The 16,456-nt window shown below is 38.7% G+C and overlaps 1 protein-coding gene across 1 annotated transcript in view; it reads right to left on the bottom strand.

Moving 5' to 3' along the window:
• Positions 1-735, bottom strand: part of Musk (muscle associated receptor tyrosine kinase) — a 96,869-nt gene extending 96,134 nt beyond the window's left edge. Inside the window, exon 1 of the mRNA XM_048338893.1 lies at positions 609-735. Coding sequence (XP_048194850.1) covers positions 609-687 — 79 coding nt within the window. The 5' untranslated portion in view covers positions 688-735. The remainder of the gene's footprint in view (positions 1-608) is intronic.
• Between the last annotated feature and the right edge of the window lie 15,721 nt (positions 736-16,456).

Genomic DNA, 16,456 nt, shown 5'->3' with positions numbered 1-16,456 from the left:
AAAAAAACTTCTGCACTCTGGCCAAGCCAAATCACAACTCCAGCATCAAAGTTATTGACAACACATTGTCTTTAAGCTTTCATTGCAATAGTGTCTTGTGTACATCTTTCTCTATGTCTGATTTTTGGCAGCTAAATATTCCTGAAGAGTTTGGTAAAAACTGAAACCAAAAAAGGTTAATGGTTTTCATTCAGATATCTGGAGTTGAAGTGGGTTTTGCACCTGGCAAACTTGGTGTCATATGTTGTCATCATCCATTTAGACCACCTTCAGGTGTGAAATACACATAAACAAAACAGACCTACCCACTAACATCTCTTCTAGAAGAGAGAACTCTGTCCATGTGGGGCTCAGCTTATTTGTAAGTTTTCTAGAACTTAGGAGGAGAATACTGGCAGAGAAAAGCTCTTCCACCAACTACGTATACAAATTCTTTCCCCTTTAGTTTACATTTCACCTCTATATCACCAGATAAAACCCACATCTACCATACTATGAATCAGTTGTCATGAAACACACACACACACACACACACACACACACACACACACACACACAACTTTAGGACTAAAAGAAGATCATACGGCGAGAAGAGCACTCAGACCAACCTTTTGGAAGTTTCTCAGTCCCGCTGAAGGCGACCAGAGTGAGAATCTGTACCAGTGGAATGTGGACGAGCTCTCTCATGATTAATCCAGACTCAAGCAGGAGAAAGTTGCTTCTAGACAACACGGGGAAAACACCGCACAGTTTACATTTTAGAGCATAGTTGTTACAGTAGGTCTGCCTGCTAATGACTGTCCGTGTCAGCAGCTCCACGGGCTCTAAGTATAATCTGGAATTCTTAGACTTGGCTGTAATGATGGACATGGCCAGCTGGTGAGGATCCACTTGGGCCAGTAATGCAAGTGCAGGGCTGGAGGAACAAGGGAAAGAAAATCCCTTCAGAATCCCTTTTAAGACAGTGGCAGAAGGACAATACCAGATGCCTTATGCAACCAATACTCTATTCCCTGAGGTACAGATTTCCTGACTTTTGTTTTTTTTTTTTATGCAGAATTTTTTTTTCAAATTTTTATTATCAAACTAATGTATAGAGAGGTTACAGTTTCATACATTAGGCCTTGGATACATTTCTTGTACTGTTTGTTACCTTGTCCCTCATACCCCCCTCCCTCCCCCCCTTTCCCTCCCCCCGCCCCGGAGGTGTTCAGTTCACTTACACCAAACAGTTTTGCAAGTATTGCTTTTGCAGTTGTTTCTCTTTTTTTACCCTGTGTCTCTCAAATTTGGTATTCCCTTTGAATTTCCTACTTCCAATACCAGTAAACACGGTTTCCAATATACTCAGATAAGATTACAGAGATAGTGTAGGTACAACCACAGGAAGGTGATACAAGAACATCATCAATAATAGAAACTACACATACACATAGGACGTTGAAAGTAGTTACAACTGTGATATAACAATTATTTCCATAACATGGAGTTCATTTCACTTAGCATCATCTTATGTGTTCATAAGGACATAGCTATTGGGAGATTTCCTGACTTTTGATTGAAGCCCACCACTCTCTAGTTCTCAAAAAAAAAAAAAAAAGTAAATCTGTCTCATTTGGAGTCTTCTCCATTGCTTGGCTCACCATCCACACTCAACCTATTCCAATCTCTATAGAGTTTACAAACTAAATAGTCCTCGAATCCATCCCTCCTAATACTCCCATTCAAAGCACGAACCCAACTTCTTTCTCAGTAATTTCTCTGGATCACAGTCATAATCCCCTGCATTTTTTTTCATGGCTGTGTCTTGTGGTCCTCTACTCGCTGCTTAAAAGCCTCAATGGCTTCTCATCATGTAAAATATACCTGCAAACCTCTCTGATTTAACATAGAAGCACTCAGTAGAGTCTGTCTGCCTGGTTAACACCCTCATTTATAATCCATGCTGCTATTTGTAATATTTAATGCCCTGCTGGTGGAGCTCAGCTCCCATACTACCCTAATTGACTGAAAGGCACGCATCATCTCTCCCTTACATTAGATGGTAGAACAGTTGTTCAAGAATGCTCAAACCCTAGTGATCCGAAAGCAATGTCACATCTCCTCTTCCACTTTAAAAAATAACCTATAATATCATTCAGGCTGAAGATATAAAAAAAAAGAAAAAAAAGAGTAAAATTAATCTCAGCCAGGTGCTGGTGGCTCACACCGGTAGTCCTAACTACTTGGGAGGCTGAAAAATGGGAGGGTCACAGTTTGAGGCTAGCTCAGGCAGCAAAGCTCAACCTTTTCAATCCGTAACTGGATACACTGGTATGCGCCTGTCATCCCAACCTTTGTGGAAAGCTGGGCTCTGAAGAACTAGGGTATCAGAGAAGTCTGTGGATTCCCTCTTCAGGGAGGGAAGCCAGGATACACTGGGATATGCCTGATATCCCAGCAACTATGGGAAGCCTAGAGTGAACAATACAGTTCAAAGACTGTATTAGTTGGTTTTTCATCATGATAATGAGATACCTGGAACAAGATACTTTCTGAAGAAAAGAGGTTTTATTAAGCTCATAGTTTTGGGTCCGTTCAGTCATGATGACAACCTTCTTGCAGGAAGAACCCCAAGGTATCATCATATAGCAAGAGACTGAGATAATGCCTTTCTAGGTCTATCTTGTCTATTTTTTCCTACCTATAAAGCCACCTGGATACTGTCATGGAGATTGCACTTTAGTATCTCCTTCAATCTTAATCACTTCCCCAAAAAGTCACCTCTGGACTCCATAATCGAATTATATTTCTACCTTCTTAATATCATTATCACATGATTTTGGAGATTAAACTCCTGCGTGAGTTTAATCCTACATGACCATGCATATTTTGTGTGTCTCAGTAAAAAGCTTACTTAAATAGCAATGTTCCCCTTAATGCTTGCTTTGCAGGGATTTTGGATGCAAAACATCACCACAAAGAAGAGGAGTAGGGTGCCTTTCAGCCGGGGTGGCATCAAATATCCGTAGGCAGTCATGCCAGAGCAATGTGTTATCATGGCGGTGCCTTCAGCATTATCCAGTGTCCAGCTCAGTGTCCAGCCACAGAGCCGTGTCACCCTGACCAGATTTCTTTGCTCAGATCCTGGCCATAGTTCTAAACATCCAACTGTCTTCCATTCCTGCCTGGCTTTCCAAGGTGTCCCAGGATTCAATCGCTACCCGGTTAGATTATTATTTTATGATTTATTATCATCCTCATAAATTTGTTTTTCTCCTAAGTGAACCAGGGTCATTCTCTGTTCTTTGCAACAATAAATGTCTGCCTTGCAGCCAAGATAAGTGATGCTCTTAAGAATCAATAAAGGTGCCATCCACTAACAACTAAATGATGGAGGAAGATTTCTAAGGCAGGTGTGTTTGACTTCTGAGGTTAATTTTCCTCTAAACCAGTGCACTATATTGCTTATATACATCTCATATTGTTGTGGATATTACAGTGGTTTACTTAGAGATTTGACTAGTCAAAGTCTATGGTCATGTTATTGTCTCTAAAGTGCATACAAAAACAATAAATACAGTTATTCAGGGATTTGGGGATGAGACTGTGCACTATCTAAATTAGGCAAGACTTGCCATGTTTGGGTGAGTTCCCATGATGTGTTTTATGAATCAGTGCAATCAGTCTTGGTAAACAGTCAGTCAGACTCAGATGAAGATACAGCATATACCTGTGTCTAGGACTGTGGCCTAATAAGCCTGGGAAGGTAGGAGGTAGGTAAGGACACCTCCTCTTCTCTTGGACCTATTATAACTTTTTCAGTAGATGTAGCTCAGTACTCTTGAACTTCTAGGAAATCAGACATTGACATAGGGCTTTCATCCAAGCTATCTCTCCCTACTATTTCCTGGTGTCTACTGAAGGAAAGCCCCCAGAACTTGTTGCCTTCAAATGTAAACACATGTTTGAATAGTCCATTCGTGTGTGGAAACAAAGGAGGCAACACTTTCTTAATAAAGGCAGTAGCTAAAGCACCATCCTCTTCTGACCTAAGGATTTCACCACTGGATCAATATCATTTGTGTTTGTTCATTGCATTAACCACCTACAAGATTGTAGATAGAAGATTCTTTCACTGTATATCTTAATCTCCTGTCATCAATGTTGATTATGAAAGCTTTGAATGCCCAGATATCTTGGTATATCAGTGCCTAGATGCTGGGCAAGTAGGCAATCTCTGAACCTCTGAAAAGGTCTTGGAGTTCCTTCCCACCTCTCTTCTCTTTGGACCTCATTTTTGTGTGAACCTTACATATATAATCTCAGTTCATACAATTTTTCATTTCCTCTTCTTTCTTTCTGGAGGTTTGAAGGTTTGAATTCAGAATCTCATTCTTCTCACTTGCTTCATTTGCTTGCTCAGCTAGTACTGTACCACTTAAACCATGCCTCCAGTTCGACTTTGGCTGGTTATTTTGGAGACGGCATCTCATGAACTTTTCTGCCTGTGATGGCTTGAACTTTGATATTCCTGAGTAGCTAAGCTTACAGGTATGCACCACCAGTACCTGCCTAGGATGATTAGGTAGGCATGAGCAACCAGTTCTTGGCTAGTTCATGCAAATTTTCTTAGAGTAGAAAGATCTAGACACTAAAAGAGAGCTGCTTTATAACAGAGCTTTGTTTATGTTTCAGTTTCTTCAGACAGGTCCTCGTATAGTTTGTGTAGAAGACAAATAGCAAGCCATAGTGTTTTCTATTTTTCCCTGAGATGACATGGTTTCTACATTAAAGATAAACCCAATAATGCTCTAATAGTATTTGTGGAATTGTAAAAGCTGATTTTAGAACATAAACTAAATAAGCAAAAGTAATCAAAGTACCTTGTGGAAAAGAATACAACAATACAAAATCATTCACCTGCTGAATGTTAAAATATGTCGTAAAATTACAGCTAAAATAGTATGATACCAACCTACAAATACGTCACAGAAGATAGAGTAAATGACAAAACTGACATTTTAAATCAGCAAGAAAAAATGTTTAGGTAGCCATATAAAAAATAATTACATCTGTACCCTATATATTACATTGAAGTAAAATTCTAGATCAATGAAAAGTAGTAGAAAAGAGATTAAAGGAAATAAGGTTATGTTATTAGCCCGGTTCATTAGGGGAAAATGTTGGATGGGAATTCTAGTCATATTTCACATATAGGTAAAGAGAGAATTATATTTGGACCTTCCTTGGCCTTCATCATTTAGAATCCTGGGGCAGGGCAATGCTAAGCAGTGTTTTTGCTTTGTTCTTTTCAGAATACATCTGGCACCTGGTATCTGAATGCCCTTCAGACCTTCCTTCTGTGTCATCCATCCAGAGTTTCCTAATCTATGGAGAGACACAGAGAAAACTAGAAAACATCTCTGATTCTCCACCTATATGACTCTCTACCTTTTATGTGGAGCATAAAGCTGTAATAAGGAATAACAAGAAAGCAAAGGGGTGGGAAATAATTGTCAGGGACGTTGAAGGAAAGTCAAGTACTAGCACTCCTGTGGGAGAAAAGGAAGCATGTTGCTCAAGGGGAAGGATGTGGTCAACTTGGCTTAATACAGCCAACAGGATGAGGGGTTAAGAAATGTCAATGGTTCATGCCTGTAATTCTAGCTACTTAGGAGGCGAGATCTAAGGATTGCAGTTCAAAGCCAGACCTAGAAAGAAATTCCTTGGAACTCTTATCTCCAATTAACGTCCAAAAAGCTGGACGTGGTAAATGTGAGCCTTGGTGGTGGTGTGTGTGGGGGGCGGGGTAGGGACAGCTCAAGCCTGAGTTCAAGTCCCACACCCATCAATATCCCAACATCATTCTTTAATGAAATAGAGGGAGCAATCCAGAAATTCATATGGAACAATAAAAGACCCTGAATAGCAAAAACAATCCTAAATAGAAAGAATAGTGCTTGAGGAATTACAATACCCAACTTCAAGCTGTATTACAAAGCTATAATAATAAAAATAGCTTGGTATTGACATAAGAACAGGCCTGAGGATCAATAGAATAGAACTGAAGACCCAGAAATGAACCTGCAGACCTATAGCTACTTAATCTTTGGTAAAGGAGCTAAAAGAATAGGATAGAAGAAAGATAGCCTCTTCAACAAATGGTGCTGGCAAAACCAGTTCAACACCTGTAACAAATGAAAACTAGATCCTTATATATCACTTTGTACCAAAATCAATTCCAAATGGATCAAGACCACGAAGTAAAAACAGATATCCTGAAAACACTATTTCCTTAAAAAAGACCCAGAAGCACAACAAATCAAAGAAAGGTTGGATAAATGGGATTGCATTAAACTGCAGATCTACTTCAGGGCAAAGAACACAGCTTGAAAGATAAACAGAAAGCCCACAGATTGGGAGAAGATCTTTACCGGCCCTACAACAGACAAAGGTCTCATATCTAAAATATATGTAGAACTCAAAAAATTAAATTCCTCCAAAACAAATCTTCAAAGGACCAATCGCCCCCTCAACAAATGGGCTAAAGACCTAAAAAGAGACTTCTCTTCTCTGAAGAGGAAATGAGAATGGCCAAGAGACACATGAAGAAGTGCTCTATATCACTGGCCACAAAAGAAATGTAAATCAGAACTATACTGAGATTCCACCTCATCCCAGTAAGAATGTCCATTATCAGGAAAACTAACAATAATAAATACTGGAGGGGATATGGCCAAAAGGGAACCCTACTACACTGTTGGTGGGAATGTAAACTTGTTCAACCACTCTGGAAAGCGATATGGAGGTTCCTCAGAAGGCTAAACATAGAGCTCCCCTATGACCCAGCAGCCCTACTTTTGGGCCTCTACCCAAAAGATTACAAGCAAGACCACACTAAAGCCACCAGCACAGCACAATTTGTCATTGCTGAAATATGGAACCAATCCAGATGCCCCTCAGTAGATGAGTGGATCAAGAAAATGTGGTACATATGCACAATGGAATTCTATGCCTCTATCAGAAAAAAATGATACTGCCCCATTCGTAAGGAAATGGAAGGACTTGGAAAAATCATTGTAAGTGAAGTGAGCCAGACACAAAGAAACATGTACTCTATCGTTTCCTTCATAGGAAATAATTAGTACACGTCTAGGATAGTCCTAGCAGAAGATCACAATAGCTCAAAAGCTATGCCCATATGAACATATGAGATGACACTAAGCAAAACGAACTTCAAGTTAAGGAAACAAGTGGTATATCACTGTGGTAGTTATTTTCAACATGCTTTGTGAAACTGTGTCTTTCATTTTTTTTTCATATTCCCTTCCTCTGTTTTTACCCCTGATATCACTGTAACTGATTTTAGTATCCTGGATACTGTATATATGTTTATTGGAACTAGGGAAGGGAAAGGGAATAGCAAAATTGAGAGACAAAGGATAAAAAGACAAACCAATGCAACAGCAATACTTACAAAACTATATGGTGTAAACCAGCTGTACAATTCATAGGGGGGAGAGAGAAATGGGAAGAGGGGAGGTGGGGGAAATGAGGGAGGAGGTCACAAGTTGGATAAGAAATGTACTCACTGCCTTACATATGCAACGGTAACCCTTCTGTAGTTCACTTTGACAATTAAAAAAAAAGACCCAGGACCAGCACCAAATAAACAAACAAACAAACAAACAAACAAATAAATAAATAAATAAAAAGGAAAATGTTAGTCTGACTTGGAAAGTTGGGAAGTTGGTCACCTTGACATGATAGATCATACTTGATCATGCTTTTGGGTTTAAGAGTTAACATGAGCCTCTAAACAGAAGATTAGAAACATTTGCCATAACAAGTCCTTAGGAGATCTCTGTATTAATTATTGTTTGATTTTTTGGGGGGGAATCTTCATTTCAGAAAACAAGGGAGTGATATTTCTGTTAAGACAGCTTTGTAAATTGTGTCCCCAAATTACTAGCCCTATTTCTTACCAGATGATTGAAAATTTCAAAGCCAAATATAATCGTTTCTCCTTACCAAACAATAATTGGCATTTGTACACACAGATTATGAAAACTCTCTTGTATATGACTGAATTCAATAATAACATTGCCTATTATTAATACGCTGCACTTATAATGCCTACATTGGGCGCGTAAGGGCTCAGAAGTATCTGATACTAACATCAAGGATAGAAGAAAAACCATTTTCCAATTTGGGAAAAACGCCCCATTTCAAGGAAAGAGAATCCTTAGATTTAGTTACTCAGCAGCCCAGAAACACAAAATGACTGTAGGACAATCAAACTACACAATGGAATCAGTATGACACGGTCAACTTATTCATGATCTATTTTTTGCAACAATCTCTCTGAGCTCACGCAAGGATAAATGAATGTGGTCTATGCATAACTCTGACGCTCTCGGGAGATTTAATTTAATTTAATTACAAAACCGCAGATAAGACTTGCTTTTGTAATGTCCTGGTAATTGCTAGGATTAGAGTAGGCAAACCAACACTGCACTGGCCTGTAGCCAAAGCTTGGGTGTGTGGATCAGTGATCAAACTAGTAGTTGCTTTAGGTTAGCTTAGGGCCAGGGCCAGATTGAAATGTTTCTGACTAGAAAAAAGTCCTGGAATTTCTGAGTTGTGCTTTATATTTGTGGATTCTTACACTATATAGCCAAGAAGGCATTCTTACTTCATATGTGAAGTACATGTGAGATATTTCTACTGTACAGGTTGGTGTTGTATGCGGATTAAGGGTCAGACTGGATTAGTGTCTGTTGTTTGCTTCTCTGCTGATTTCACCTTAGAAGCTTCCTTTTTTTATTGGAAGCTGTGGCTGCTGGAGTGGAGCACGTAGGCCATGGGGCAGGCAGGTTCTCACTTACTGAAAGGCCTCACAGTTTTGCGCACAGATGTAGAAAGTGCACAGACCCAGGGCTGTGTCTGGAATGCGTCAGATATTCGAGGAGGCAATTAGAGCATTCATTGAGCTCTTCACTGGTGGTGAAGAATGGAGGGACTCAGGCACTCTGACTATAGATCTGGGTGCTTTTAGACCTCCCCTGAGGCAAGGAGGGAACAGAAATGATAGAACTCTCACAGTCCTGTGCTCAATGCACTCAGCCCTGCCTTGTAGCAAACATCTGTAGCAGGAATTGTATCTGTCCAGACAATTTCTGGATGTCAAGCACTCCACTAGTCATGGTCTTAGTGCTGTCTTCACAGTGACTCTCAGGCAGTGGGACTTGTTCCTGCTGAGGAGAGCAGGGCCACAGTCACCATATGCTTTGCTACCTGAGCTCCCTGCTCCTTACATTTATCAGCAGATCCATTTATCTCTATGGACACTCCGCCTAGTCATATCACTCCCAGACTCTGTGGCCAGTGTATAAGACTGAACTGTGATTGTTCCTTGTTTGCAAGTCCCTAGTGTAGCTCAGCCTCAAATGTCACCTGACACAGCCAGCCAGGAACTCCTGGTCCTAGGAGTCATGAGCTCAGTGTTCCTCACATTAATTGCATGAATATAACCCAGAATTGCTCTTAGTGTGTAATAGAAAGAAAAATACACTTTTTAGAAAGGATCAATTATTCAAGCCTCATTATGAAGTATTCTTTCGTTATCCGCTTGATCTGAAATCCCATCTTTTTTTGTACATTCTATTCTTTAAGACAATATGATGGTGGGACATGGTAGGGCAAACAAAAATTACCTTCAGTGACAACTAAGTTGATTGTACAGAGCACTCAATTAAACATATTCTGGAGCAACCAAAGCACCAAGACAAGAGTGGTATGATTGAGTACTGAAGTAGCAGGTAAGTGTGAGGTATTTGAATCTACTGTAACAGTGCATTCATTTATTTTGTGGCATAATGATGTGAACGTGAGCTTAAATCTCCCCTGCTATCCTGAAGGTTTCAGTCTAGAGATAGACAGACTTACGGCAAAAAATAAATATAGAAGCATGCTGAGGTAAGTACTATAAAGAGAAATTACAGCGTGCTCTACAGTGTATACAAGGGGCCTTTCTTAGAGAAGACCAGAAAAGGTCTAAGCAATTGATAATTAAGATAAAATGATTACTAAAAGTTAGTGAAGAATGGATAAAGAGTGTATGAGGCTTTGAGGAAGAGCACAGTCAAGTAATCCCTTGACAGTACTTCATAGGGAGATAGATAGATGTATCTTTCTTGGCTCAGTGCCATTAAAAATAGATTTCCCTTTATCTTCATGTTCTGACTTTATATTACTTAAATCTTCTCTAAAATGACTTCCCATGTAGTCTGAGAATAAGAGAAAGCATTGAACATGTCACATTTCGTATTTTGATTAATGTGAGAGTGACTTCTTACCCTTACCAATGAATAAATACATACTTCCTTCAGTCTCCAATGCAGTCTCTTCTTGTTTCCAAAGTTGGAACTTCAGACTCTGCACTTTCAAGTAGAAAACAGATCTTTAAATGGAATGACTTAGATTCCAAGTTGAGTTCCCACCCTGGGCCAATCTACCTTTTTTCAACAGTTCCAATGCTTATGTCAAAGGCCGGTCTCCCTCATTCTCTCATTTGTAAAGTTTTGTAAATACACCACATTAGATGAAGTGAAAAAAGATAAGCACTTGCAAAAAAAAGAAGAAGAAGAAGAATAGAATCAGTGAACTCACAGTCCATGTGTATCCTGGTTAATTTTATTGAAAAGAAAAGTCCCATCTAGAAAACAGTCTGAGCAGAGTCATGTTTTGAATATTTGGGGAATAAAATAGGCACCATCTTGACTTAGCAGTCATGTGCTGTGTGAATAATGCTGGTCTTCTTTTATGAGATTGTTTTAGTATAAAAGTGTAGTAAACTGTGCTGGTAAGTGTTTCCCCACTACAAGCATGGAAACGAGATTTACTCATAATATTTATTTCTTCTCCAGAGTGCCTTTGCAGAACTGAAACATCTGAACTAACAAAAGCCCTCCAACTTCTAATATAACACAGCTGCTCCGAGGCTTGTGTGAGTGTGTGCGTGCATGTGTGTGCTTGCGTGTTTGAGTGAGTGCATGCACATGAGCTAACTATGGGAGATTTCCTTGGGTTTGTTCATTTCTGTGTCCTCTGCAGAAGGGACAAGTTCAGTCCAACTGGAATTTGGAGTCTATACTGGGCATTTGTTAGATGTAAAAAGTTGGCTCATGTCTAAAGTATCTTCCAAGCAGTGTGCAGCTGACAGCCATAAAATATGAGATTGTATAGAAACAGCAATGTGAATGAGCGACATTTTCATAGTGAACAACAAGTTACTTTGCCCATGCTAAAGAATGCATTCATTACCAAAAATGGGGTATTATGCAGAAACTATTATCAAAAGATCCATTCATATAGTAATTCTACTAGTAATTATTTGTTATCACTAAGTTAACTCCCAAAATATGCATTATGCAGTTAATTTCACAGAAATAAAAGCTAGTCTATTCTACTTAATTTAATTCTTTATTCTTCACTTTTGTTTTTCTCCAAAATTGGTCAAACAAAGCATGAGACTTTTTCCATGTTGCCAATTTAAGAAAAATCTACAGGATTTAAGAAGAAAAACACCTTTTTCTTAACTTTTCTACTTCTTTTCCAAATCTGTGCATTTGCTTGATTGAACTTGTACTGTGGTTACAGGGATGGGTCTCTATCGATAGAGACCTTGCCGTCAGGCTAAGGAAATATGTGATGAAATGAGCAATTAGGGGAGAGTGTAACAAGTATTAGGTGCACTGAGAACAGAGTAGGGGCACTGGGTGGAGGGAGGGTTCGGTGAGAGAGGGGGAAGCATTGGTGTGGGCAGTCTGGGATGACTCCCAGGGAGGACAGCATTTGATCTCAGCATTGTTAGTGAGGCAGATGTGAGGGCAAGGAAAGGAGTGGAGGGCACAGGGAACAGGCTGTACAAATACAATGATGTTATAGGATAGTTTATGAATGTGAAGAGAAAAGAATAACACAAAGACTTGAAGGAGAAGGTGAAAAAAGAACCAGTAGGGCTTGCTTTGACTTCTGAATAAAAGTGGCTTCTTGATAAGAGGTATCAGTGTTTGTCCTCACTAACTAATGAAATCTAGGAAGTGGTTAAAAAAATAACTACATTCCTATAGGAAATTATGGAACTATCCATATGATATAATTCATTTTAATTAAAGGACAGATGAAGCCTTTTTAGTGTTTTAAAGGCTGATAGGGACTGGCTTGCAAATCACTTGCCTTAAAAGCAGAACCTTTTGAAAGTTAAGAACACGTTCTGAATATCATGAATTCCATAAGTTGACATGGTTTCAGAACAACAGAAAAATCCAACTCCTTGGGGTTGGAAATATGGCCTAGTGGCAAGAGTGCTTGCCTCATATACATGAAGCCCTAGGTTCGATTCCTCAGCACCACAGAAGTGACCAGAAGTGACGCTGTGGCTCAAGTGGCAGAGTGCTAGCCTTGAGCAAAAAGAAGCCAGGGACAGTGCTCAGGTCCTGAGTTCAAGTACCAGGACTGGCCAAAACCACCCAAACAAACAAACAAAACCCAACTCATTGAGGCCTTTGGATGACACTGCCCACCACACTTCAATGGGAGGAGTATAACAAGACTCAAAACTATCATAGGGGGCCTAAACCACAGGTAGCCTTAGAAAGTTCTGGCTTGAACAATGATGACATTAGAAAGCTTTTATTATTAAAGCCTGGACCACAAGTATCCAGAATGCTAGAGTAGTGGGAGCAAAACTAACAACGAGGTCATGTACGTGTTCCAGCATTTGGCAGGTGAATTTTAAAGAGACACAGATGAGAAAACACTCCAGAAATGGCACTTACCTACCACGACTACTCACATCATTTTGCACTCAATTTGGGTCACTGAATCAGAGTGCTGGAGCTCATATTTCATTATGAAGACCTAAATGAAATATGGGGAAACATTAAGGCATACAAGCACTGTTTCTAGAGAGCTATATACCTGACCTTTTTCATTTGAGTAAACAGAAAAGATTCTTTAATCAAAATGAGGGGAGAGGGAGAAGATGGAGAAGAACTTAACAAACAAATTTTAGACAAGGAGTAATTTCTCAAGCCTGTAATCCTAGCAACTTAGAAGGTAGGGCTCAGGGGATCAAAGGTTGAGACCAGCTGGTGCATAGGACTTTTTAAGACTCACAGCCAATAGCATCTGTTATCCCAGCAATAAAACAAAGCACGAATAGGAAGATCACAATCCAAACCAGGATGGGCACAGTTTTCCCAAAGTGAGGTCCTCATGATTGGTGCTCAGCTACTGTAGGTTATATATGGTTATCTTGCTACCTATGAAGAGATTTTATCCAAAGGCCTCAAGGAGTTGGGCTTTTTGGTTTGTTTTTTTCCTACTGACATGTTCCTAAACCATGTCAACTCTGGAATTCATGATATACAGAATGTGTTCTGAACCTTCAAAAACACCTGTTGGTATCAGCCACTTTCTGCATGTATATTGATACTATATTTCCCTTACCTGGTTGAAAACCCTAGTTCTAACCACTTTAATCATCATGATGAAAATGCTAGGACTTGTGCTCCATTTTACAACTGAATCAGGTTAAAAAAAGTAAACTAATTAAGTGTGTGGTACAGTCAGTTTTAATTTTTTTTCTCTTACAAGCCAATTGTATCTTTTGCACATGGGCATCACAAAGTCTTGCTAAATATACAGACAGATAGAGACATGCCTGATTTATACATTCTTGATAGCACTTAACATTTTATTTGGATTTAGAGATAACTCTAGACACATCAATCAAGCAGGCTACTTTCAAATCTTTCTTCTCAGCTGTTCCTGGTGCCAGATTGTCTAACAAATAGAAACAGAGACAGATGTAATTGTGACTGGTGGAGACCATTCTGTGTCATGCAATAGGCCAGCTGGAGGCACAATCCACAATGCAGTCCACAGCCTGACTCATAGCCACCCATATGAGCAATGGTTTAATGTCACACATACCAAGTAATGAAAGTTTTGTTTGCTCACAAACTTGATAGTTGAAAAATGATATTTTATTATAACATGTCAGTCACCTAACCACATTGTGCTTACTTGATTAACACATGGAACTATGGTAACTTGAAAATAAAACTCTGGCAAAATAATCAACAGGGTATGTGATAGCCCAGAGATATGACATGAGATACAGTAGTAGTCTCTCTCTGTTTTTCTTTCTCTCCCCAAATTCATCAGTAGAATTTTTTTCTCTTTCCTAAAAAGAAATGACAAGAGATCACAAAATGACCAGAACTCTTATGCAAATAAGGTGTATTCACAAAAGTCAGAACCGAAAGCTATTTTCCATTTAACAGAACTTATAGGTAAATGTTTCAGAATTTGCAACTGGCCACTAACTTAGTGACAAAGCTCTTCTATATACTAACCAGAAAAAAAAAGAAGTTCCAACAGAAAGTTGTACAAAGGACATGACAATTTACAGAATTATAAAAACCTAATAAAATGATATGCAAATTCTTAAACTCATCAGTATTCAAAGAATAGAAATACAAAACATCATTGTATATCTGAATATATATATGTATATATATATATGATATATCAGAGATGTCATTTGTTTTTAGGATATAAGAAAAAAAACAAAGTAGACTCCCCTTGCTTTTGTATGATGACTGCTGTGATATTGATCAGCTGCAGGCAAGTATAGGAATTTATTTCTGTTATTAAGATTTATTTTATCAAAGAAGCTAACTCAAAAGTATCAATTAAAACTGGCTCCTTTTTTAAAGTTAGCAAATTGTAGAATATTATATCATGCTCCTGACCCAAGCCCTAACGTATTTCGTTCACATGTGTCTGATAGATGGTGTGTCATATGATAGGTGTTCATGCAGTAGACGTGCTCTGGGATGCTGGTAGAACATAGCTCTGATGTGGTTGGGCCATTGATGACAGTTTGCTAAGGTCATATGTTGAAATCGACCACGATCCCTTGTGTCATTTACATTTATCCCAGAGAGAGGGCCCTGATGTAGATGATACAGGAGCTGAGAGGAATTAAACATGCTTCCATCTGTGTTTAAAATTGGAGAATTAAATTTTCAAAGATTATTAATATTGATGATATGGTGAGACTGATAATGTTATTCACACATGGAAATTTTGTAAATTAGTCAGAAATTTCTGCAAGCCTTAGAGAGTTGACACCTTTGGACCAGCTAATCCTACATATAGAAATATCCAAATCAGCAATATAACAGAGATTTATATCTACGTTATACAGGTACAAATGCTCTACAAAGATTTGAAAAAACCTTTTGGAACAGGATATAACATGTGGATGCATAAAAATCAGAATTAGAGAATGTTGAATTTTGATTCATTATCAAGTCTGTGAAACACAGGAATAAAATTTGCTTATATGGTACAGTTTACAACATGCTTAAATGTAACAAAAAGAAATATGAATTGTTAAGAATTTTCTCTGAAGGTGGGATTAAAAAGGAATTGTTCCTTTATATTTTTGAGGCCTTAAACTATACATAATAAGCATATATTGCTTGTTAATACATACATAAATATAATTCATAGAGAAACATTCCAATAAATTTTTCAGGTTCATGCCCAGTTGTATATCTGTACTTAATACTCTAGACCTAGTAATTATTACTTTTAAATACATGTGCAACTATACTTTGTAAATAAATATATATATAACTACCATATTCATGTCCCACTTTATAGGTATGCTTAATACTCTATATAGTAACAAAATCATGACTTTTGAATATTGATACATTTTTCATTGAACAAAGTTTTTTTTCTTTTTCAAGAAGGGTACATAGCTTGGCATAGATGGCTCATTCCTGTAATCCTAACTACTCAAGAGGCTAAGACCTGAAGATCATGGTTTGAAGCCAGCTTGGGCAGGAAAATCCTGAGGCTCTTATCTCCAAGTAACTACACCACTAACCTTGAGCAGAAAAACTTAGGACAGCGCCCAGGTACACACACACACACACACACACACACACACACACACACACACACACACGGTACATATGTTTTCTGAAGCTTTATTTAGCAAAAATTCTCCATGGAAGGTTACAGTTATAGAAGACAATGGATTGATGCAAGCTTTTCTCCACTGCTGCCTGGCATTTGATAGTATATACATTTAAGGCAAATATAGTTTTTGTGCCATCAGGAGTCACTCTTGCAATGTCTCAAGTATCATTAAAACATGTCACTGATATTTTTCCCACAGGACAGAGGTGTCTTTGGTTGTAGTGTCACTCTAATATGGAAAGTCTGTGGTCCCCCAGTGGCTGCACTCTAGTTGCTAGCCTCTCACTCTGAACCCACCAAGCTCAGGTTTGGATACTGCAAGTTATAGTATAGATGTTCCTGCTGACTGGGTGAGTAGTGAGTTAGTCAACTTTCTGTCACTGAGACAAAGCACCTGGGCTTATCC

Source organism: Perognathus longimembris, chromosome 1 (genome assembly GCF_023159225.1).
Source record: "Perognathus longimembris pacificus isolate PPM17 chromosome 1, ASM2315922v1, whole genome shotgun sequence".
Lineage (NCBI taxonomy): Eukaryota > Metazoa > Chordata > Mammalia > Rodentia > Heteromyidae > Perognathus > Perognathus longimembris.
This window is presented reverse-complemented; position numbering and strand designations above follow the sequence as displayed.